The 26577-nt window shown below is 37.5% G+C and overlaps 1 protein-coding gene across 1 annotated transcript; it reads right to left on the bottom strand.

Moving 5' to 3' along the window:
• On the bottom strand, positions 1-24739 carry sh3bp5lb (SH3-binding domain protein 5-like, b). The gene is made up of 6 exons (XM_062436251.1): positions 24476-24739; positions 24121-24183; positions 23793-23921; positions 18808-18969; positions 2648-2821; positions 1-699 (listed from the first exon to the last, which is right to left on the bottom strand). The coding sequence occupies exons 1-6, from the start codon at positions 24737-24739 to the stop codon at positions 82-84; spliced, it is 1410 nt and encodes a 469-aa protein (XP_062292235.1). The 3' UTR covers positions 1-81.
• Positions 24740-26577: the final 1838 nt, after the last annotated feature.

The following is a 26577-nucleotide window of genomic DNA, read 5'->3' as shown; positions in this document are numbered from 1 at the left end:
ATTTCCTCTCTGATCCCTCTTCGTACGCTTGCCATAATCCTCATTCATCATCAGTCATCAGCTTCCTCCTCCTTCTGACTATCATAGACTAACACTTCTGTGGTGCTGCTTGAGGAAGCTCTCCTGCTTCTCTTTACTAACCTCTCCCTTCTCCTGGAGGGCCCCTCCCTGCTGGGGCCCGTCAGTCACTGCCTCCCTGCTGACTAGCTTTTGCTGGGTCTTGCCGTCCCGGTTCCACTCCTCACCCAGCGCGCTCCCGCCGTCGCTGAGGTCACCCAGGTGTTCCACAGAGTCGCACTTCTCCAGGTCAGAAGCTATGGTCTGCAGGCTAATGACGGACATGCAGTCTGAGCTGGCCTGCTCCGCCTGCAGCCGCTCCCTCTGGCCCCAGCCGCTCTCCCGGTGCCTCTCCACCCACAACCTAGTTTTCTCACCGTCAGCCCAGTCACTCTCTATCCCACCGACTTCAATGCAACTGCTGACTTGAATCCCGACAGCAGCTCGGACCTCAGCCTCAGCACCAACAGGGGGACTCCGTCCACCACAGACAGCAGGCCGCCCCCTGCTGCTCGCTCGGATTCGGCCCCTCTGTGCATGGATCTGCTCGCTGATCTGTTCCAGGTTCCGCAGAGCCACAGAGTACCGTGTTTTTACTTTGGCCACTTGCTCCTCCAGCTGTACTACTTTAGCCTTATGTTCCTGAAAGACAGGTGACAGGAAGTCAGCAAGACCCATGGTAACTTCAACTGTCTCCATAGACACCAATGGAGAAGTCTTTTTCACTTCTATTTCATTAAAGTTTGTTTTGAGCACTAAACTCGTTGAAACTAAACTGAAGCTCATTAATCTTTGATTTCATCAATCTACTGCTAATGTCTCACTGAAATCACAATGTGTTATCCATTTAGTACTACAATCATGTCAAAGTGATTTTGAAACCTAAACTGCAGGTTAGATAGCTAATAGCTAACTAGATAGATTATTAACCCTCAACAAGACAAGCTCCATGAACAGATGTTACATGCAAGTCTGCAAATTAGATTTTAAATACTACCAGTAAAGTATCTGTTATAAAAAAGGTGCTCTGCTTTTCTCACACTAGACAGGTCCTGCAGACTCTAGTTCTATCACATCTTGACTATTGCCCAGTGATAAGGTCAAGTGCTGCAAAGAACGACCCTGGAAAATTGCAGCTGGCTCAGAACAACGCAGCTCATCTCTCCCTAGGATGCACATTAAGGTCTAATGTAGACAACATGCATGTCAGTCCCTCGAGAGTTGAGGAGAGGCTGACAGCATCACTCCTAGTACTTGTTAAAAACATCAATGTACTTAAAAAAAAACTAATTGTTTGTACAGTCAACTTTCACTTAGTTCAAACACACATACACATCCCACCAGAAATGCCATAAGAAAGCTTTAAAAAAACAAGTCAAGCACCTAATGGCCCTACAGCTGTATTCATATTGTGTAAATAGTTTTTTTTTTTTATGTATGGTGAAATCATTAAGTACAGAAACACGATGCAAGACTTAACTATGTATGCTCATGAACTTAGAAGTTAGCAAGTTAGTGTATATGTGTGTATATGCATATAAATGAATTCTAATGTTCTTTTTTTCTAACTTCATGTGATTGATTTTGTCATGTTTTCATATTCAGTTTTATTTTGTTTATGTTTTGTGTGGACCTGATGCTGATGCTTTGTATCAGCTAATGGGATCCTAATAAAAAATAGAATAAAGTTAATGTGGGCTATTACTGAAATACATTCAAAAATACTTTATGCAGTTTTCAACCACTCAAAATCTAAATACTCTAACACTAATTACTTGATGCAAAGAAGACATTTCACAGTTAACAGGAATGTCAGTTTGTTAACCATAATAGATTTTCCCATACTGTTTACACCATGGTAGCTTCTCTTTCATATCTCTGGTTGTATTCATTGTGGGCGAGTCAACCAGTCAGCAGCACTGCTTTATTGGAATATTGGATTTGTTGGATGTTTTTTCCATCATTTCATTCCCATCTGATTCTTGTATGTATTAACAGCTACTCTGATTGCTTTAGTAGAAAGTATATCATAATATTTATCATTAAATGACATACATATCCATGATGGAGGGTATTATCTATATCACCCACTCTACTAGTGTCAGAATGATATTATCTGAACTTCAGCCCATTAATCAGAACAATAGTAGATGACCTGAATTACTGTAAGAACTTACTGCTCTCCTAGCCAGCAGAATAGCAGAAATGGAAATTTGTTCAGATTTCAACCTGGCTCTCGCTAAACATTATAGAAAAAATAAATAAAGCAAGTGAAAGCAGCTGAGCTTCACAGGGCAAAGCTTCAGGACATGTGGGTTATTCTGACAATCTAAACTACACTCAGTGAAGGTTGAATGCTTTGGCTAGCAGTTTTGAATGCCTCTGAGGAACAAATGTCTGCATGTAAAGTAAATCACTGCAGCTGAAACTAGCCACAGGTAAGGTACATCAGCAGAAAAGATGCTAAGTCATGTGTAGTATTGTTCACAGTCAGTGTCCCTGCTCTCGCCTGGTCACAAAGGCTTAAATCATCAGCGAAGTTTCTCACGGTATGAACACACTGTAAAGAAAAATCACTGCTGGTACACACCTCCAGAATGTGATTGAATTGAGCCTTCAGTTCAAAGTAAGGTTTGGACTTGAGGATGACCTTCTTCAGTGTTTTCTGGAGGGTCTGTACGCGAGCCTCGGCTTCCTGGCAGAGCTGCGTGACTCTCTGGTGCTCCCGCTCACTGCGAAGACGCTCCTCCTCTGCCTCGTTCACCTGCCCAACACAAAAAACAAAACTCACAGAGGTTACATTGCATCATCACATACAGCACACATGACCCTCTGCCAACACTGGACTGGTATAAAAGTGCACATGTATACTACGATCATCACAGTTACTCGCCAACTGCTAAATAAAATCAAACTAAATAAATGAATCTAACATGAAGTAGGTTCATGTAAGATATATTTATATATTAGGTATTTTTATAGTAAACACAATGTGTTCACACATCATATAGATAATTATGGCATTTCTTTATATTGGATTGACTATATTTATGGTATTTTATTCTATGATATTCTCGATACCATTATTTGTTTATTTTTATAAAGAATATTTAATATGTTTAAACCTCTCTGGAGGGAGGCACTGACTGCATGATGATATGATTGACAGATTATCGGTTATGAAATCAGACCTCATAGTTATGACATGTCATCTGGTAATTATAACTGATATGAAGTCATGATAATGAGATGCAAATCTTATAACTATGACAAATTCCCTCATAATTACGAGTAAATGTCTCCAATTTTTCCTCTTTGGTGAAAGTAATGAGTAATCTTTATTCAATAGTTGACCTGGATGTTCAATTTTAACACACTACACCTGTCTTAATGTGTACATTTATAAAAATGTACTTTATATTTAACAATAGCAATGGTGCATTATTGACATATTGACATTTGTCATAATTCTCACTGAGCACTGATTTTCAAAATCAACAAATATATTTTCAGCATTTCTTTTCTATCTCGCATGCACTGTATCGAACCTTCACCTCAAAAGCGAGGTACATAGATTCGATGTGGCACTGCTCATATTTAGCTCACACGCTGCCTTTTCCATAGTTTTCCAGTTTCATCGTTTCCAACATGGCGGGGAGGCCTGACTGCAGAACAGACTGCAGCTCCAGCTGAACACTGCAGGCACCTTTAGCAGTCACCATCAATCATTAACATTGCAACAGCACAATGACCTTTAAAGTTCAATACTAACAGAAAAAGAGACTCACACTTTCATCCGTGCTATTCAAACCTTCCCCCTGGCAATGATGGAATACTGGATATTCATTCAAGGAGGTGCTTGTCCTGATGAGTAACTGAGCTAAGAATCTCTTCAAACACTTTACAATGTTACCCATACTCTAAAGTAATTCCAATTAAGTGGTTAATCATAATGCAGAGCAGAGATGTACAGCATAATGGCTGCTTCGGAGATTAGTACAGTCAACTTTGATTTAAGTGTATATGAATCATCAGTGTGAGTGTGAGCAGTAGTTGTCTAGGGGTCGTCTGCATTCAGTCATTCAGTCTGACAGAAGATACATACAGAGGCTGCTTTGCACTCATAACAAGAAGTATTTAAATCCACCAGTTTTTATTCACATTTTCACTTTGCACATTAAAATACCTGAGTGGAAAAACATCTTGAAATATCACAGAAACGTTTGAACACTTGGTGGAAAAGTTGGTGTATCGATATGAACAAAATGCAACAAGGTGCAATAGAAACAGACTTGGTGAATAAATTGACATCAGCAAAGCTTCCACTGAGGAGACACATCAGCTCTGTGTGGGGCAATAAGGAGACTGCAGTGTCCCTTAATGAATACATGAAACAAACAGAAAGGTCCAATTTCCACCATGTTTTCCACATACTTTTCCATCATTTGAGTTTTGACTTCCGCTACTTAAATGACATCCTCTCCTAATCTACTTCTGTTGTGGTTCAACACATTACTGCCGCCAACTTTTTCTCCTTTTTTTTCTCCTAATATTTACATTACACAACAGTAATGAATGAAAACACACATTCATTCACATTGTTTTTGATGATTTACAGGAAATTCTGTTTGGAATAATGCTACATTCAGATGGAAACCTAGTGACCATGAGGCATTTTTTTATGCTTCAAGTGTCATGACCGCTGTCCAGGGTGCTGAATCTGGTGCTGCCCTGAGTGTTCCTCTGGCAGGGACTGATGGCCAATAGTTTGCTTTGACTGATAAATATATCTTCTAGATCCTGACTACTGAATTTTGGAGATGCTAAGGTTCCTCTCCTCCAGTTGGTTCTGCCTCGTTTTCAGTTATTTAGTTATTTCAGTGCCTTTGTTCAGTTAGTTTCTACCTGACCATTCTGGCAGTAGATGTTCTTGTTCTGTACTGACCTTAACAAAGCAAATCTTTTTTTAACTATACCAAAATTAAGCTTTTAAATGAACTACTGTTTGTTTGAAATATACTGAACAAATAGAAAATAAACCCAGCTAATTATAACTACATCTTTCTTAGAGCAAAAATAATTTACAACAATTATTCTATTATTCTATACTAGAATTACTATATATACACTGTATATACTGGTTGTGCAATTCTGTCTGTGTGCATTTGTGTATTCTAGACTGATCTACTTTACACATGATAGGTAATAGGAACATAAGTAAAACGCCTTCTACTTTAAATGGAAGTTCACTTGTTGGGACAAGTGATCAGCAACACATTAAATATAATGAAGCAGTTCAACATGTACAGCCAGATGGCACTGTTACAGATAATGTTTGTTGGGCCTCAACAAACATTATCTGTAACAATGCTGTTGGGTGCTGTGTATGAGACAAAGACAGGCCTGCATGCAGTCATAAAGGCTGACTGAAGCCTGATAACTAAGACATGATGCCAAGTCAAACAAAAGGAGTCCAAACAGACTTCAGCTCCCTGACTTCATGCTTTGTTCAATTCACACCCAGGTGTCAAACTCCCTGCAATGAAATCTGCTGGAATGTACATGTATTACCCCTCCCTAGCTGTGACATCTCTCCAGTTACAAAACACCTTAAAAATCGCTTGAATCGCTTCTATCGCGCAGCTTGATCATAAATATCAATTTTTGGATCATCGCTTCATTCGTGCTTGTGACGTCGGGAGAAACTCGCCGCTGATTGGATGTCGCAGCGTGCGATGTCACCTGAAAAGTTCAATTTTTCCAACTTTATTCGCGCCGCTTCAGATGCTTGATTCATTCATTTATTCATTCATTCGCGCCGCCTGATATGAAATTGCGTGTTATCGCACCAGTTACATTGATTTTCTATGTAGACTTGCTGCTCAATTCGCGTCAGATGCTTTTGGTCTGAACGCCCCATTAGACTGTGCTTCCAGCTGTTACCAAGGCAATGAGGAAGTAACCTCCATGCATTAAAGTAACATGGCCACACAATCTCAACCTTGCTGGATGAGCAGAGATTCTCTCTGTGTTCAACCGAGCATATGACTGGATCCGGACAAGACTGCTGTGCAACCAGTGCTCTCTCCTTTTCCTGCAGGAGTGAAGAAGGATAACCCTGCTTTTCTTCATCTGAGTCAACTCTTGCAACCCCACTGGGGCAGCCATGAAACCCACCAATACAGGTTTGAAGATGGCACCTGTCACCATGTGAGCTGAGGAACCTAGCTGGACCTGGAATACACCCTCCTCCCTTCCTTAAGCAAAACAAGTAAGAGGCTAAAGTCTAGGCCAGAGGTCACTGATAAGCGGACTGTGGTCCGGATCCAGACCCAGACGCCTTCCTATCTGGACCTGGACCTGTAACTGATGAAATATTGAGGATTGTTAAATTTTGTGTGAGCGTTTCTAATTTAATGGGAGCAGCTTCTCCAGCTTTTACGGTAAAAGTGGAGCGACGGACCACTGTGCATAGCCAATCTTCTCATGTGATGCTAATCAGCCAATCAAATCCGTGCATTCGGGCATGTGGAGAGACTCAACTGTCAGTGAGATACACACGGAGAAAAGAGTTCATATGTGTTGAGATGTTGTGTTATAAAGTTATTATGTGAAATGAAGTTTATGGTTTAAGTTAAGTTTAAAAGTATAAAGGGATTCTTTTTATTTGTTAAAGTCAGACTGTGGCTGGCTAATAAGGACGTTCACCCATCACATCTCTGTGAAAATAAAAGCAAGAGCCACTTCTCCGATTGCTGAGATCTTTAGTTCTTTGGTGCTTCTTACCCTCTTTTCTCTACTAACCTCACATGTTTCAACACTCACACACTTTACTCTGTAATCAGACACATATTGCTAAGCAACAGAGAAGCTCAGCTTTGTTCAACACCATTTTGGTGTCCCTGTTAAATTACTGCGGTCAAGTGAGCCGGCGTTCGTCTTTTCGTGGTCAAGCCAGCCGCACCAAAATTTCAAGTGCGCTCGTATTCTATAATGTATGGCAAATGCACGTAGTTCACTGATACGGAGCGAGTTTTCAAAATAAAACGTCGGTTATTCCAAGGCAGTAAAAACAGACATGCCAATGTGATAGGCCACATAGTCTAGAAGCTATTGATCTAAAATGCTAATTATTTTATTATGAAAAGGCTTGATGCTTTCATACCAATTTTTGACATTTTGCACCTCAAGACTATGTTTACTCTCACTGACTTAGTATCAAACATGTATCATTTGAGAGAAAGTCAGCCTCAAAGTTTCTTCTTTTGCATTGAAAAACGGCATTATGCTCTATATTTACGCTACTGTAAAATCCCTTTGATCCATAATTTCTGACAAAGGTTCATACACGTGATCTCAGGATCATCCTGACTGTTCACTCACTCAGTATCAAGCATATTTACTGTATCATTTTTGAGAAATTCAGCTTCAAAGTTACTTCTTTTGCATTGAAAAAAGGCCTTATGCTCTATATTTACGCTACTGTAAAATCCCTTTGATCCATAATTTCTGAAAAAGGTTAATACTATTGACCCCAGGGCCATCCTAACAGTTCACTCAGTCAGTATCAAGCATATTTACTGTATCATTTTTGAGAAATTCAGCCTCAAAGTTACTTCTTTTGCATTGGAAAAAGGCACTATGTGCAATATTTACTCTACTGTAAAATCCCTTTGATCCATAATTTCTGACAAAGGTTAATACAATTGATCTCAGGACCATCCTGACTGTTCACTCACTCAGTTTCAAATATATTTACTGTATCATTTTTGAGAAATTCTGCCTCAAAAGTCCTTCTTTTGCATTGAAAAAAGGCACTATGTGCAATCATGCCTCATGCTCTATATTTGTTCTACTGTAAAATCCCTTTGATCCATAATTTCTGAAAAAGGTTAATACACTTGACCCCAGGACTATCCTAACTGTTCACTCACTCTGTATCAAGCATATTTACTGTATCATTTTTGAGAAATTCTGCCTCAAAAGTCCTTCTTTTGCATTGAAAAAAGGCACTATGTGCAATCATGCCTCATGCTCTATATTTATTCTACTGTAAAATCCATTTGATCCATAATTTCTGACAAAGGTTAATACACCTGACCCCAGGACCATCCTAACTGTTCACTCACTCAGTATCAAGCATATTTACTGTATCATTTTTGAGAAATTCAGCTTCAAAGTTCCTTTCTTTGCATTGAAAAAAGGCACTATGTGCAATATTTACTCTACTGTAAAATCCCTTTAATCCATAATTTCTGAAAAAGGTTAATACTATTGACCCCAGGGCCATCCTAACTGTTCACTCAGTCAGTATCAAGCATATTTACTGTATCATTTTTGAGAAATTCAGCCTCAAAGTTACTTCTTTTGCATTGGAAAAAGGCACTATGTGCAATATTTACTCTACTGTAAAATCCCTTTGATCCATAATTTCTGACAAAGGTTAATACAATTGATCTCAGGACCATCCTGACTGTTCACTCACTCAGTTTCAAATATATTTACTGTATCATTTTTGAGAAATTCTGCCTCAAAAGTCCTTCTTTTGCATTGAAAAAAGGCACTATGTGCAATCATGCCTCATGCTCTATATTTGTTCTACTGTAAAATCCCTTTGATCCATAATTTCTGAAAAAGGTTAATACACTTGACCCCAGGACTATCCTAACTGTTCACTCACTCTGTATCAAGCATATTTACTGTATCATTTTTGAGAAATTCAGCCTCAAAGTTACTTCTTTTGCATTGGAAAAAGGCACTATGTGCAATATTTACTCTACTGTAAAATCCCTTTGATCCATAATTTCTGACAAAGGTTAATACAATTGATCTCAGGACCATCCTGACTGTTCACTCACTCAGTTTCAAATATATTTACTGTATCATTTTTGAGAAATTCTGCCTCAAAAGTCCTTCTTTTGCATTGAAAAAAGGCACTATGTGCAATCATGCCTCATGCTCTATATTTGTTCTACTGTAAAATCCCTTTGATCCATAATTTCTGAAAAAGGTTAATACACTTGACCCCAGGCTATCCTAACTGTTCACTCACTCTGTATCAAGCATATTTACTGTATCATTTTTGAGAAATTCTGCCTCAAAAGTCCTTCTTTTGCATTGAAAAAAGGCACTATGTGCAATCATGCCTCATGCTCTATATTTATTCTACTGTAAAATCCATTTGATCCATAATTTCTGACAAAGGTTAATACACATGATCTCAGGACCATCCTAACTGTTCACTCACTCAGTATCAAGCATATTTACTGTATCATTTTTGAGAAGTTCAGCTTCAAAGTTACTTCTTTTGCATTGAAAAAAGGCCTTATGCTCTATATTTACGCTACTGTAAAATCCCTTTGATCCATAATTTCTGAAAAAGGTTAATACTATTGACCCCAGGGCTATCCTAACTGTTCACTCAGTCAGTATCAAGCATATTTACTGTATCATTTTTGAGAAATTCAGCCTCAAAGTTACTTCTTTTGCATTGGAAAAAGGCACTATGTGCAATATTTACTTTACTGTAAAATCCCTTTGATCCATAATTTCTGACAAAGGTTAATACAATTGATCTCAGGACCATCCTGACTGTTCACTCACTCAGTTTCATATATATTTACTGTATCACTTTTGAGAAATTCAGCTTCAAAGTTCTTTCTTTTGCATTGGAAAAAGGCCCTATGTGCAATATTTACTCTACTGTAAAATCCCTTTGATCCATAATTTCTGAAAAAGGTTAATACAATTGATCTCAGGACCATCCTGACTGTTCACTCACTCAGTTTCAAATATATTTACTGTATCATTTTTGAGAAATTCACCCTCAAAAGTCCTTCTTTTGCATTGAAAAAAGGCACTATGTGCAATCATGCCTCATGCTCTATATTTATTCTACTGTAAAATCCATTTGATCCATAATTTCTGAAAAAGGTTAATACAATTGATCTCAGGACCATCCTGACTGTTCACTCACTCAGTTTCAAATATATTTACTGTATCACTTTTGAGAAATTCACCCTCAAAGTTCCTTTTTTTGCATTGAAAAAGGCACTATGTGAAATATTTACTCTACTGTAAAATCCATTTGATCAAAAATTTCTGACAAAGGTTTATACACTTGACCTAACCCTCACTCCTTTAACCCATATATCACTTACATGCAATATTGTGTGTATTTCTTTTGATCATTTTGAGTAAATAAAAATCCCCATTTCCCCTGCTAATTTCCGTGTGTTCTCTCTATGCCCTTGTCAGATTGCAAACGTCAGCCAGGTATGCAAGAACTGATTCCATATCAAACACTGTCACTGTAGCTTTGACAATGCTCTTGATGCTTCTAAAATAATTGTGTTCTATTTTTCAAGAATGCCAAATTAAAAGTCAAAACAGAAATTTTGACTGATTGACTAGCTTAGTGAATTTATTTATAGTTACTGTAGATTAAAATTAATACTGTTAATGGTGATGCCTTTACGCAATAAAAATACAAACAGTAAGCTACTGACTATCTTGAATATGTTTTTGCCCATTGTATGATTTTCTGTGCTGACTGTGCTAAATGAGGTGGTGGGACCTGATGCAACATGTTGCTCATATGAGTTGTGGACGGACTTAAACAAAAAACATATTCAAGATAGTCAGTAGCTTACTGTTTGTATTTTTATTGCGTAAAGGCATCACCATTAACAGTATTAATTTTAATCTACAGTAACTATAAATAAATTCACTAAGCTAGTCAATCAGTCAAAATTTCTGTTTTGACTTTTAATTTGGCATTCTTGAAAAATAGAACACAATTATTTTAGAAGCATCAAGAGCATTGTCAAAGCTACAGTGACAGTGTTTGATATGGAATCAGTTCTTGCATACCTGGCTGACGTTTGCAATCTGACAAGGGCATAGAGAGAACACACGGAAATTAGCAGGGGAAATGGGGATTTTTATTTACTCAAAATGATCAAAAGAAATACACACAATATTGCATGTAAGTGATATATGGGTTAAAGGAGTGAGGGTTAGGTCAAGTGTATAAACCTTTGTCAGAAATTTTTGATCAAATGGATTTTACAGTAGAGTAAATATTTCACATAGTGCCTTTTTCAATGCAAAAAAAGGAACTTTGAGGGTGAATTTCTCAAAAGTGATACAGTAAATATATTTGAAACTGAGTGAGTGAACAGTCAGGATGGTCCTGAGATCAATTGTATTAACCTTTTTCAGAAATTATGGATCAAATGGATTTTACAGTAGAATAAATATAGAGCATGAGGCATGATTGCACATAGTGCCTTTTTTCAATGCAAAAGAAGGACTTTTGAGGGTGAATTTCTCAAAAATGATACAGTAAATATATTTGAAACTGAGTGAGTGAACAGTCAGAATGGTCCTGAGATCAATTGTATTAACCTTTGTCAGAAATTATGGATCAAAGGGATTTTACAGTAGAGTAAATATAGCACATAGTGCCGTTTTCCAATGCAAAAAAATGAACTTTGAGGCTGAATTTCTCAAAAATGATACAGTAAATATGCTTGATACAGAGTGAGTGAACAGTTAGGATAGTCCTGGGGTCAAGTGTATTAACCTTTTTCAGAAATTATGGATCAAAGGGATTTTACAGTAGAACAAATATAGAGCATGAGGCATGATTGCACATAGTGCCTTTTTTCAATGCAAAAGAAGGACTTTTGAAGCTGAATTTCTCAAAAATGATACAGTAAATATGCTTGATACTGAGTGAGTGAACAGTCAGGATGGTCCTGGGGTCAGGTGTATTAACCTTTGTCAGAAATTATGGATCAAATGGATTTTACAGTAGAATAAATATAGAGCATGAGGCATGATTGCACATAGTAACTTTTTTCAATGCAAAAGAAGGACTTTTGAGGGTGAATTTCTCAAAAATGATACAGTAAATATATTTGAAACTGAGTGAGTGAACAGTCAGAATGGTCCTGAGATCAATTGTATTAACCTTTGTCAGAAATTATGGATCAAAGGGATTTTACAGTAGAGTAAATATAGCACATAGTGCCGTTTTCCAATGCAAAAAAATGAACTTTGAGGCTGAATTTCTCAAAAATGATACAGTAAATATGCTTGATACAGAGTGAGTGAACAGTTAGGATAGTCCTGGGGTCAAGTGTATTAACCTTTTTCAGAAATTATGGATCAAAGGGATTTTACAGTAGAACAAATATAGAGCATGAGGCATGATTGCACATAGTGCCTTTTTTCAATGCAAAAGAAGGACTTTTGAAGCTGAATTTCTCAAAAATGATACAGTAAATATGCTTGATACTGAGTGAGTGAACAGTCAGGATGGCCCTGGGGTCAATAGTATTAACCTTTTTCAGAAATTATTGATCAAAGGGATTTTACAGTAGCGTAAATATAGAGCATAAGGCCTTTTTTCAATGCAAAAGAAGTAACTTTAAAGCTGAATTTCTCAAAAATGATACAGTAAATATGCTTGATACTGAGTGAGTGAACAGTCAGGATGGTCATGAGATCATGTGTATTAACCTTTGTCAGAAATTATGGATCAAATGGATTTTACAGTAGAATAAATATAGAGCATGAGGCATGATTGCACATAGTGCCTTTTTTCAATGCAAAGAAAGGAAATTTGAAGCTGAATTTCTCAAAAATGATACAGTAAATATGCTTGATACTGAGTGAGTGAACAGTCAGGATGGTCCTGAGATCATGTGTATTAACCTTTGTCAGAAATTATGGATCAAAGGGTTTTTACAGTAGAATAAATATAGAGCATGAGGCATGATTGCACATAGTGCCTTTTTTCAATGCAAAGAAAGGAAATTTGAAGCTGAATTTCTCAAAAATGATACAGTAAATATGCTTGATACTGAGTGAGTGAACAGTCAGGATGGTCCTGAGATCAATTGTATTAACCTTTGTCAGAAATTATGGATCAACGGGATTTTACAGTAGAGTAAATATTGCACATAGTGCCTTTTTCCAATGCAAAAGAAGTAACTTTGAGGCTGAATTTTTCAAAAATGATACAGTAAATATGCTTGATACTGAGTGAGTGAACAGTTAGGATGGCCCTGGGGTCAATAGTATTAACCTTTTTCAGAAATTATGGATCAAAGGGATTTTACAGTAGAGTAAATATAGAGCATGAGGCCTTTTTTCAATGCAAAAGAAAGAACTTTGAGGCAGAATTTCTCAAAAATGATACAGTAAATATGCTTGATACTGAGTGAGTGAACAGTCAGGATGGTCCTGGGGTCAAGTGTATTAACCTTTGTCAGAAATTATGGATCAAAGGGATTTTACAGTAAAGTAAATATTGCACATAGTGCCGTTTTCCAATGCAAAAGAAGGAACTTTGAGGATGAATTCCTCTCAAATGATACATGTTTGATACTAAGTCAGTGAGAGTAAACATAGTCTTGAGGTGCAAAATTGGTATGAAAGCATCAAGCCTTTTCATAATAAAATAATTAGCATTTTAAATCAATAAATTCTAGACTATGTGGCCTATCACATTGGCATGTCTGTTTTTTATGCCTTGGAATAACCGATGTCTTATTTTGAAAACTCGCTCCGTATCCGTGAACTACGTGCATTTGCCATACATTATGGAATACGAGCGCACTTGAAATGTTGGTGCGGCTGGTTTGACCACGAAAAGACGAACGCCGGCTCACTTGACCGCAGTGTTAAATTTCACCATCATACTGTTAACCGCAACTCTGGTGTGGCGTAACCCTGCGTGGTTCCTCTCATTCTTCTTTTAGTCAGCAAATCTGTGCATCACTGCCGACATGTGGTGAGGATGTGACAGTGATGCCCAGTTAGTCTGCTGAGTGTCAGCTGGTTAAACCTTGCAGTCACTCAGACTGTGTCTAACTTATAATTTAGCTGTTCTCATTTACATACTTTAATGTTTCTGAATGAGTATCATTATTATTATTAATGATTTGATCACAGTTCTTATACCGCATGCTAATTGTTAACCAGGTGAGCAGTAATTCAGACCTGTTGCACTGAAAGGGGAGGCCAGTACATTCAAGTAAATACACCTGCACCACATCTTGAGAAGGCAGAAAAACTGGCAAGGCCTTTCAGCTGTATGTACAAGAATAACTGTTGTGGTATCATTATTTGAAAGGCACAACCTGTAATCCCTAAAGAAAAGAATAGCCACACTACTAACATTTAAACAAAATTCAGCCAGGAACACTCTCGTCATAGATCAAACCATTTATTGTAACAAATGGTAATACAGTTTTACTTGACTCTGAAGGCTCCACTCTAAGATACTCTCGGGATTAGCCAGCAGCATGCTGAGCTAAAAACAGGGAGCGCAATGCAAAACTACCCTGCAGAGTGGGCCGAAAACAAGACATGAATTGCAGATTGATCCTAGAGCCATGATGGGACCCTGAACCAGAAAGGTGGAGGCAAGCTTTGCCAGCAGCAGAATGAGTGTTGGTGTAGCAAAACCAGTGTAGGTGGGAGTCTTATTTAAATAGACTGCCTTGTGGTGAGAATGGTTGTGATTGGTGTGTGACTGATAAGGTATGCTGATTCAATCATTGGCTGTCAGCTGATTACAGCTGGGGAGTATGACTTCCATGTCTTGCATGAACTAATGCTGTGCTTCATTTTGTACATTGTATAAAAAAAAAGATCAAAGGGGAAGTTAAATTAGGGACAAAAATGCAAGGTGTGAGGAATGAAATTTTATATCCTTTCAAACGGGCATTTTCCATTTCAACTTGGATCCTGGTCGATGCAATGTCTTTAATAAGTTTAATCTCATTTGTCCACCTGCCATGTTGCAAAAATGGTGGGATGTTCACACTGACTCCTTCTGGCACAATGTCCACCACTCTTGGAGAACATGGATGACTGTAAATATAACCTTCCTCACACAAGTGGAGCTGCACTGGAAGAACTAAGCAAGATCCACATTAGTGTAGTTACTATATGATGGAACTTCATGGGAATGATCTGGTCATCAAGTGACAGAGATTCTACCTTCCAGCCAGTATGATAAATGATGGACTCTTTAAATCTCCTTGTATGGCCAATGAAGAAAAGAAGATGCTTCTGTCACCGGACCTCCCGTCTGCACACCTGAAAGAAGAAAATGATGATTATATATATGGTCTACTGTATAGCGGGTAGGCATGATAAGTATAGTAATGATAGTATAGCAAATTACATGTCTCGCTATTTAACAGCTGATAACAATAAAAATTGAGTATTAAGCCATTTAAGACAAAGTGGAAGGATAATCTGCCACCATCCAAATGCTATTAGTCAAAGTAACCCATCATCATATTGAGGTTTTAACTCAAAAGACAAACAGGTGCTAACATTCAGGGAAAAGAAATAGGTTGGGTGTTACGGTTCTGTAACAAAAGAGCTTTTAAAATATGTGGTGTGCATTTAGTTTTTTGTTTGCAGTGAAAATTAAACTGGAATGAATTAAACACACCAGCGGTTACAACACTACTGTAGGGAATACAATATAAAAGCTTTCATTTTTAACATAACAGTTTTCATTGGCATCACTGTTTTCAGGTATGCTGAGAAATGACTGAGGAAGGGATTAGCCTGCTTCATTGTAGATAACCTGGAAATGTTTTTAATATTTTATTATTTAATATACATTTTGTTAATTACAGAGCCCGTAAAGGATCACGGTAAAAAAATGTAATTGTGGCCACAATATAGCTATAACGTGCGCATGAAGTACTAATTCGTGCCAACGAGATACTAATGCGTGCGCACGTTATAGCTTACTACTTATTTCGTGGTCACGAAATAGGTATAACGTACGCACGAAATACTAGTTAATAATGTTAATATTAATATCATTCCTGGGTGCTCGGTGCACTCTCAATGCCTCCCGTATTTCTGGTGACAGCTGCACATTGTAGAGCTCTGAAACTTTAAACTTGATGCAGCTGATTTAAACATTAAGCTCAAGCTCTGACACTGTCCTATGAAATCACTTTAGTCTTTGGCAAATCAAATGGAATGATTTTTATTGATCAGATATTATCTGTGGTAATAAAGGATTGCGCAATTTTCTAATCAGGGTTCTATTAGCTGTAATATAGCAGTGTAAAACTGACTTCAGCAAATCAGGACCAAGCATAAAGATCATCAAAGTGTTAACATAATGGTTTATAAAAATTAGAGCACATTTCATCAGACTGATCAATAATTTAGTGAACTTTTAATCTTCTGTGATGTCCAGAGAACACTACAGACACATTCAGTAGTTCAGTCAGAGCAACAACAACCTGCAAATCAATACAAACTAGATTCTGATCACTGATAGGCTGATAGGTTCCCTTGGCAACGTGATACATACAGTGAGCGCTACTGTAACTGCATCATTAAACGCTGCGGTTCATATAACCTATGTGTTCCCTCAGCTGAGAGTCTGACACACATGATGCTACTTTCAAAGGAGATCATCAGTGAAAAAAGCTTTTTAAGATCATTTCAAGCTGAAACTGAACAGAATTTGGTCCGGACGTAGGCTATTGCAGGTTCTAGAGAAGGTGCGCTCCATTTGCTTACCCAGCTGTCCAGGAATGATATTAATATTATTAATTAGTATTTCGTGCGCACGTTATACCTATTTCGTGGCCACAAATTAGTATTTCGTGCGCACGTTATAGCTATATTGTGGCCACAATTTAATAAAACGTTAGCACGAGTTAATAAAACGTGCGCTCGATTCTGTCAACATAAAAAAATATATTGCATGATCCTTTACGGGCTCCGTAGTTAATACACATTTTGGCATTTATATGATTATGCTCACATTTTTCTTCATTTGAGAACAGGAACAGAACCATAAATACCATAGATGAAAACTTGTTTAATGGACTTGTAATTTATACCTACACTTCACCTTGCTTTAAAAGGGAAATATTGTACTTACATCCAACATGCAAAATATATGATATAATGTATTTGTCCTGAACCATCACAGTACAGACATTACAGTTTGGTGCATGCAGTTGTATAAACAATAGACTGGAAATAGTTTGATAATGACATAGTGAACGTTCTGTCAGGAAGATCTTTGCATGCAGAAGTCTATAGTTCTGTTTCTCACATCTCTCACATGTTTTCACTCATCATTTCCTTCGCTGTCATTATCTGTAGATGTCAACTGAGCATCAGCTGTTCACATCAGCTGGTCATATTTATCTAATAGCAAAGCAACATTGGCATCTTGTCTTTTTAAATATGTTTTTCTCCCTCTCTGTCTTTAATGCTTTCATGCTGCTGTTATTCTTGCCCCTCCACCTTCACAGATTCATCACTTCATCAATCTCATCAGCCACCACACCACCAGTGTCTGGACTCCACAGGGGGATTTATTTCATTGCTGCTCAGGACTGATGTCTCCCCAAAATCTCCCTGTAGAGTCTCTGTGCCACAGACTTTTGACAAGACTAATCGTCAATTAGTCAATCATCAATCTGTACAATGAATAATTATCTTTGCTTCATACACTTGTTTCTCCTGACTGAAATAGTTTTGGACAATCAGCAATTGTTAGATGCTTACATTTTTTAAATAAAAGACCAAAATGTTATTTCTACCTTTTCTTTTTTTTCAGCTGTACCAAAAATGTACCAAACCATGACCCCAAAACCAAGGCACTCATCAAACTGTGCACTTTGTCTACCGTTACACCCCTAGTTACTAATGTATCTAGCTAGCTGGTTATCCTATGCAGCTGTGACTAACTCATGTAATATTAGCTATGTGAATGCAACGGGATCACAAATTTACATTTATTAAAAATGAGTAATGTTATTACCTTATGTATCTGATCCACCACTTCTTCACTGATACACTTGTGTAGAATCCATGAAACCGGCATTGATGTATACCCGATCAGTGATTGCAGTCAGGAACGAAGCATCGATCATGTCGACAACCCTATACACCATACTGTACTATACTATACTAATCTATACTATACTATACTATACTATACCAAACACTATATACACACACACTATATACACACACACACACACACACACACACACACACACAAACAATATAAACACTATAATAATGACAATAGTTAAATTCAATAAGAAGCATGCTTAAGTATCATAAGGGTGGAAGTTGTTGGTAAAGGTATCAATTGCAGTGGGTTATTGGAAGCATAATTACTGTATGTATACAGACTTTTACCATGGCCTTTTTTTCATTTTCCTTATTTTTGCTCCAAATCAATGTTTTATGGTCACAGTTCATCTCATAGCTGGTTGGCTAAGTTACAGGCTCAAACTCTTTATGTGCTTAATGAGGATTTTCTGGAATGTCAACGAATGGGAAATTCACTTCCTAAACCAGAGCTGTTAAAAAAGTGGGCGGCCACTGTTAACCTCTATTGATACCTGCTATAAAATCTAACAAACAATAACGATATTAAACATTAAACTACAGTAAATCTTAACAACCATTTCAGTTATTTCAGACACAAAATAGAGATTTTTCAAACTAATGTGTGAGCCGAACTATGTAATGGACACTGTCTTTAAATCATCACATATGGTAATCCTGTGCTGACATTTAGTGTTACTTATTCACACATACATCGACACTGATAAATCTGTGACGAGCTAAAATAGTTCCACATGCTCCCTTCCCTCCTCAGAGAATCTAATATATTTCCACGTTCCCTTTGTAGAAATCAAGGTTCCAGCAGCAGGTGTTTACCTTGGACGTGGCATGGTTGAGCATCTCCTGCCAGGTTGGGTCCATGGTGTTCTTGTCAGCCAGAAGGCCCTGCTCCGCCACATACACCATCTCTCTGGCAGCAGTGTGCATGGACACGGCCCTCTCATACCTCAGAGCAGCCTTCTGGGTCTCTTGTTGGGCCTGGAGGAGGAAGCACACAGAGGCAGCTAAATGAAAACTATTCAACCAATCACACAACCAACTGCATCAAGACATATCAAGTCCTTATGAATTTTAATACACACCAAAAATTTTAATATAGAATAGATTTTATTATCATTGCACTGATAAAACAATACAACGAAACTTAGTTCAGCAGTATTCCATATAGCAACATCCTGACCTCTTAAAATAATGTCTTAAAATCAATGTGTCCTAAAATAAATAATTGCTTTAAATAGTCAGAATAAATAATCACTGTCATATAAAATAGTGATTCTTTTAATAATTCAGTTATAGAAAAATAGAAAAATAAAGAGAATATTGCACTAGTTTGCATTTTGCATTGTATTTCCTAAGAGCTTAGAACTTCAAAAGGCAGTCCACCACCTGAGGGAAAAACTGCTTCTGGGTCTGTTTGTGCCTGCTGGGATGGGCCTGGGTTGGGTCTCTGAGGATGCTTTTTGCACATCTCTGTAGGTGGGTTGAGGTGGGTTTAAGATTTCAATTCTGTAGTAACATTTTATTGTTTTGCTCTATTTATTGTTAATTGTGCTATAGGTCCTTGATCCTTCACCAACTGCAGCTGTGTTTCACATAACTGTGAAATTAAAATATTATTCATTACTTCATGTTGAAATGTCTAGAAGGTAATTCAAGGTAACTCAGGTTATGGGACTTAATTAATCATTTATCATTAAATCAGTCAAATTGTGGTAAAAAAATATTCAAGTTATGTCAAAAAAAATCGAGTCAGGTTCTTCACATTAGATCATTCAGGCACTAAACGTAAAGCAGAGCAATTCAACAGAGCAACTGACCCTGAACTGCAATGATCAGACCTCTGTCCTGTCATATTACATGCCTTAAATACACGCAAGACAAGATTTTTTTGGTGGGAGTAAGTCTTTAATAATCTAGTAATAGCACATAGAATAATGAATGAATATATTTCTATAAAATATTAAAAAATACAAAAGAACAATTTTTCAATGTCACTTATTTAGTCTAGAATTTAGATTTCATAATCAACTATTCACAAGCAGTTCAATTCATTTCACATGTAGGTGTTGTTTCTCTGTCACGATGACTCTCTGTGACAATGAACTGCAGGTGAAGATCTCTCTCTCTCTCTCTCTCTCTCTCCGTCTCTCTCTCTCTCCGTCTCTCTCTCTCTCTCTCTCTCTCTCTCTCTCTCTCTCTCTCTCTCTCTCATATCATTTTGCCACTCTACTGACTAGAAGTAAAAGTAAAACAATCATTTTAACAGGATTTTCCATCGATTTTTTGAGACAAATGTGGCAAAGGCTGGTGTATGTGTGTAGTGCAGCATACACCGTTTGTGTGCAGGGTCACACACCTATAGGGTGGTGCACTGAAGTGATTTCATTTTTATACCAAGATGGAATAAAATAAATAAAGTTGTGAAAATGACAATATTGATTTTTTAAGTCTGGGATCATTTTCTTTTGTGTGGAGTTTGTATGTTCTCCTCGTGCCAGTGTGTCTACTCCAGCTTCCTCCCACTGACCAAAAACATGCAGGTTAAGTTCACTGGAGATTCTAAATTCCCTGTAGGTGTGAGTGTGAACGTGACTGGTTGTTTGTCTCTATATGTAAGCTATATGTTATTGTTATTAGCTTCCACTTTTTAATTGTGCTATCTCTTCTTCGTACATAGTTTTAAGGTTGTTTGCTAGAATATTTATATGTTTAGGAACTCCCTCGAGTTCTAATGATTTATAAACAAAGTCATTCTAGACACGCAGCTCAGTGAGTTCTGTCAGAGCCTGGAGAGAGAGAGGTGCATCTGTAGTGGTTTTGGAGGAGGCTGTTAAAGTCAAGGTTACTCTAATCACATGGGAGGGACTGGTGGACTGTCTGCATGAGGACGCAGCAGGAATCCCTGCATGGATGGATGGATGGAGGAGGATACCAAAAAAACATCAGGTTGCTGTTTAAAGATTGATGACTGCATCACTGTGAACAGTTTTTGGGCTATGGAGTCTTCAAATGAGGTAGTTTGTATGATACAACACATTCAAACACTGTCCAAATCCACATATGAACACCTTTGATGTGATACTAAATAGTTTTTTAAACTGCAAATGACTTCACTGCTTTACAGTTCAAATTAGTTATTTATTATTTGCGTTATTGCTTTCAATTAGACCTCTGCTCTTTCTCCATGCAATTTTCATTAGTTCAATTACACTTTCAAATGACTCCTCATCATGTTGATTAAACATGACTGCGACTAATGTCCTGTTCCTTCAAGGGTTAAAAGTTTTACATAAATAATTCAGTTTCATTAAAGGTGCAATGTGTAGTATTTAGTGGCATCCAGCAGAACCGACTTAGCAGAAATGGAATGTAATATTCATAAATAAAGATATGGATGAAAATATTTGTATCTTTTTTTTTTTTTTTTTTTTTTTTTAAAATCTGTTCGGATGTTTCCTTGGTTCTTTCTTGACCATTTGAGCAATCCTTCTATTCAATCTCGGGCCAATTTTCCTCTTGCAACCAAATCCAGCTGCTGTCCCTCCTGTGATACTAATTCAAACAAATTAAACACTACAAATCAATTATTTCTTACAACTTCTAAAAGGAGTACCAATCATTTTGTCCAGGCTATTTAGAATGACTTTGTAGAATAAACATGAGTTCTGTTATTTACACAACTCTTTGGTTTTGTTCCAGTGTACTACATTTATTACGGATAACTATGGAGAGAAAGAAGTGGCAATATTAGTAACATGGATTAAATGAGGACATGTACATAAATGACCCTTGTAATAAATCTTATACCGTTGGAAAACCTGTTTATTTCCCTTTTAAATGGAGCCACATTTGTAAGGAACATACATTTGTGGGATGAGCATCAGAGCTGAGTATGTAGGCTGCACCCATGAAAAATGTGTCAAATCTTCTCTGCCAATGCCGAACAGCTTATTTTTTTGCTATGCTTTATATAAAAATGTCAAGTACTCAATTTAATATCATTTTTATATTAAAAGGCTTCTTAATAATGAATTCAGTGCATTGTATTTAATGATTTGTATGCATAATTTATAATGCATTCAGCGCATTAACCACAACACATACAACAAGCCCTGGCAGCACATCACCCCCGACCCTCATCCACCTTCACTGACTCCCAGTCAAGTCCTACATCCCTCCCCTACACCAGCCTGCAAACTTTAATAGAGCCTTCTCTGAGCCGGCCCCCAAACTCTGGAACTCTCTCCCAGCAGAAATCCACTTTTAAAAAACTTCTCAAACCCAGCTGTTCAATAAAGCCTTTTGCCTTTAATAACTGTCATTTCTCAGTTTTTCCTTTTATGATATTTCTATGTAAAGCTCGGGTTTCATGAAAGACGCTATATAAATCAAAGTTAACTATAATAATGCATAACAATTGATTAAAACACTTTTTTTTGCATGTATTTGACAGACTGCATTGATCACCTGATGTGTGTGGTTCGGGTTACATCTAGGAGTGTTAGTTTGAGACTTTTTAAACCTGAGAGCCATGATGCTGAATAAAACCGGTTGTAGAACCAAAACAATGAGCTCAAAAACGTGAAGAAGTTCTGTGGAGATGTGAGGGACATCATCGACTCCTTTCATATCACACACAGGTATACTGTTAATAAAAACAAGTTTAACTTCTGATCCACAAATGAACATGAGGATTTATTTTTGGAATTTTGAAATAGTTTTTCAAGTTGGAATCTTGGGTTGATTTAAATTCAGTTGTATTTAGATTAACGGATTAAACAGCTGGGGGGATATTTTGATTTCCGATAAATTGGTATCAGTGTCAGCTAATAAATAAAAACACATCAGTACAGAAATATCAAAGATATGTTTGATATCATTTAGAAACAGTGTCTCCATTACATAGTCTGTCCACCTGAGAACACAGACCTTCATTTTTGTAAAATGTTCTGTTCACTACACTTATTGGTCATAATTCCTTAACAAATTTATGGGAACACAATTACATTTTTCAATCAAAAATATTTGTTAATATTATATCTTAATGTAAAAAAGATATCGATGGGACTCAATAGTAGAGCATCCGTCATAATATCTCTTTTTTTTCCTTTCTCAAAAATAGAGGCGCCTCTATATTCTAAACAAGATATTCCTCATTTAAATGTTTTTACACATATCAATCCACATGATAAATAGATCCATCGCACATAAGAACTTGTTTCTTATTTGTTGTTTGGTCCAGCACCTGCTTTATTCCTCTTCTGGATGTGTGCATCCACCAAAAACTTTTTTTTAAATATCTCAAATATTGGCATACAGCTCAAAAATATTAAATATTTAATAATTAATAATAATAATGATAATGTCAGAAACGCTGTCAGGAATTAATTTAGATGATCTATACCACTTCATCTGGAGGTCAAATTGAAAGTAGACACATCTGAAATGGTGCAAAAAACTCAGTCAAAGGTGAAGCAGGAAGTGGGTTTGTAAACTGTAATATATACAGTGGTCTTTAGACAAGGAATAATTGTTAAACTATAGTACAATACATATACCCTGGAATGAACTATTTTTTTGTTTGTGGAGGGAACATCTCATGAAGCAAGCTGACCAAATCACCCACTGAACCGTGTTCCTGCCACCTGTGAAACATGCCCACACGTATCTGTACAAGCTGGGATCACATTATTATCCACACAGGTTTCAGCATGACACACAGGCTCCAAATACAGATCTCCTTTATTCTAATTCAAGCACATACACAGCAGAGTGGCATGAAGTTACAAAGACACACTCACCTCTTTGGCAAGTCTACGGGCTTCATAGTACGGCCTCGCTTTCTCAATGCAGGCACCAAGCTGGGAGCCCTGAGCATTCAACTTCCTGGCAGAATCAGTGAGGATCCTCCTGTAGCTGGACCTGGCATCCTGAAGGGAACACACACACACACACGCACGCACGCACACACACACACACACACACACACACACACACACACACACACACACACACACACACACACACACACACAATCATGTTCAGCTAGCCCTGTCACCACACTCTGAAATGAGAGGTGAATAGCCAGTATTGGGTGACAGCTCATATAAACATAAACAACTTTCTCACATCCAGCTGCAGCTCCAGCTTGTTGATCTCATCGCTGGCTTGGTTGAGGTGCTCCAGCTCTTCCTGGTAACATAGAGGAAATATGATCTGTATTGTAAGCAAAAAAGGAAAAGAGAGGCTGGGCACATATTAGAAATAAGACAATGATGTGTTCAGTTGGAGGATAGTTGCAGCCCAGTGATGCTGCTGATCATCCCGGGTACCAGTCTGTGGAAGGAGCAGACTTGGTGCAATACATAAACATGTTTATTTCATCTAAGTTTAGGGAATGTGGTATATAACCATTTAAAACTGTCGAATGTGTCTAAAGATAACAGGTTAACGTTATTAAAATCATTGAAATGTTGCATCATGCCTGAATTCTAGGGTCCAACTCCTCCTCGTATTTGCCTCCGTCCTCTTCATCTCCGGCTTGAATCTTGATCCCAGCATCTCCATCATCCTCACACTCAGCTTTCACCTCCTCCGCAGAGTCTTGTTCGTCTCCTCCTCTTCGCTTTAACATCACGGTGCTCCCCTCTCCACATTTAGCCTCTTCCCCCGGGGTCTCCTCCCGCGGACCGGTCGGTTCAGGGCACCCCGCGCCGGTCAGGCATTCACGCGAGGTCCCTGGCTCCATTTACGGCCTGTGGTTAGTTTCCCGTTTTAGTTTTGTTAGGTTTCCCGGTCAGTATAACGTCAGCGTCTGTGGCACAGGAGAAGTGCTGCTGTGAAAGCAGATATTGAGGCGTTAAAATGCCCCGCTGTGCCTGCAGTGCAGACACCACTGTTGTGCTAATAGTAGCCGGCTGCTATATCCAGACTGCACATGACAACAGAGTCCTCATCAACTCTTCCTCACTCTGGTTTGGTTTTTGTTTTTTTTAATCCGCTGACAACTTGTGTAATTCTATTTCTTTAGTTTTTTTCTGACAGTTTTATGTATTTATTTAAATTCGATCCATTAAACTGAATGCTTGTTATTGTTACCAGGGCCAGTCCAAGTCTTTTTGGGGCCCTAAACAGTAAGTTCTCCCCCACAAATGAGACAAAACTCCTTGAGAGTCCCTCATAATAACTAGTAATAATTGTACTGTATGTTGCAAAATGAAAAGAATCCAGATGATTGCATAGAATACAAGAGATCTCAAGATTACAATATGACAGGAAACTTTTAAATCACAGCTGAAGACGTATTTGTTTGCGACTGCTTTTTATTAAATCCAAATTTTAGGGTTAATATACTGCACTGCAACTTTTTATTCTCTTGTTTTATCTGTCTTATTCTATTTTAGTTTAATTTTATTTTTTATAATGTAAAGCACTTTAAATTGCCTTTTTGTTTAAATGTGCTATAAATAAATGTGCCTTACATAAAGCCAATATTCATTTAAGGAAGAAGAGGAAGTTGTGGAAAACTTATAAGGCATTGAACTACACATTAAATCTGTGTGTTGCCCCAATAATATAATAATAACAAGTGCAATATGAACAAATATTAGTAGCCTATATATATTCATATAGCACTTTAAAAAAAATGCTTACATACAGTGACTGCACATTTATGAACAAAACACAGCAAAAGCACATATAAATAATCAGCACCAAAGCATTAAAACAAAATACAATGATCCCCACAGAAATAAGTTAAAGGAAAAGAAAAGGAGAAATTAAAATCATAGGTACTTAACCATAAAAGACAACATCAAATCTATAAATGTATGTTTCTAGAAGATCATCAACATGCTGACTACACAACTTGATCATCTCATGGTTTTGGGTACAGCAGCCAGTTCCTCAAGTTGCCATGGAGAAAAAAAACCCATTTGAGCCAACCTCGACAAGAAGTCATTGAGTAATCAGAAAAAAATAGATATTTGACAATTAGGAAAACACCATCACTGATGAAAATCATGCAATAAGTTTAAAAGCTACTTACCGCAGCTTGTGGAAAGGTTGCTCTCTACCCTTTCACTAGTCTATGGTTCCAACATCGCTGGTGTTAATCACTGATTTTAGTCTGGTGTTTGTGTTGGTTTCCGTCCTGTAACTTTTGCATGGATGTAGTACAGGTGTTTTATTAAAGGGCTTCAGTCCTGGCCTTTATGAGAGTTGTGATAGTGGGGCAGAACATCTGCTTAATCATAAGTAGCTGCAACATGTGTGCATCATTAGCTGTACTCAGTAGTGAGTCACTACTCTGTCAAGTTGAGGTAGGAAGAATAAAACTGTTTTGTAGTAAATTACATTCTGTATAATTTGGTCCACTCATAGCTTTGTGTGTGTGTGTGTGTGTGTGTGTGTGTGTGTGTGTGTGTGTGTGTGTGTGTGTGTGTGTGTGTGTGTGTGTGTGTGTTTAAGCACAGGAAACAGATGTCAGCAGTAACAGAAATTGTTACTTATGTTGTTTATGTTTTGAAAGAGTAGTATTAATGTAACTCAACCTGTGGTAACCTGAGATGGAACATTCCAGTTAGG

The sequence above is a fragment of the Scomber scombrus genome, chromosome 16, assembly GCF_963691925.1.
Source record: "Scomber scombrus chromosome 16, fScoSco1.1, whole genome shotgun sequence".
Lineage (NCBI taxonomy): Eukaryota > Metazoa > Chordata > Actinopteri > Scombriformes > Scombridae > Scomber > Scomber scombrus.
Note: the sequence above shows the minus strand (reverse complement) of the source record. Positions and strands in the feature narration are given on the sequence as shown.

Bases quoted from the DNA above. Each gene is read 5' to 3' on its own strand.
- sh3bp5lb (XM_062436251.1), bottom strand. From the start codon at position 24,739: ATGGAGCCAGGGACCTCGCGTGAATGCCTGACCGGCGCGGGGTGCCCT. The intron at 24,184-24,475 runs GCATGATGCAAC...CTATGTTACCAG, and splicing joins AGTTGGACCCTAGAATTCAG to GAAGAGCTGGAGCACCTCAA. The intron at 18,970-23,792 runs GTGAGTGTGTCT...TTCCTCCTCCAG, and splicing joins CCCGTAGACTTGCCAAAGAG to GCCCAACAAGAGACCCAGAA.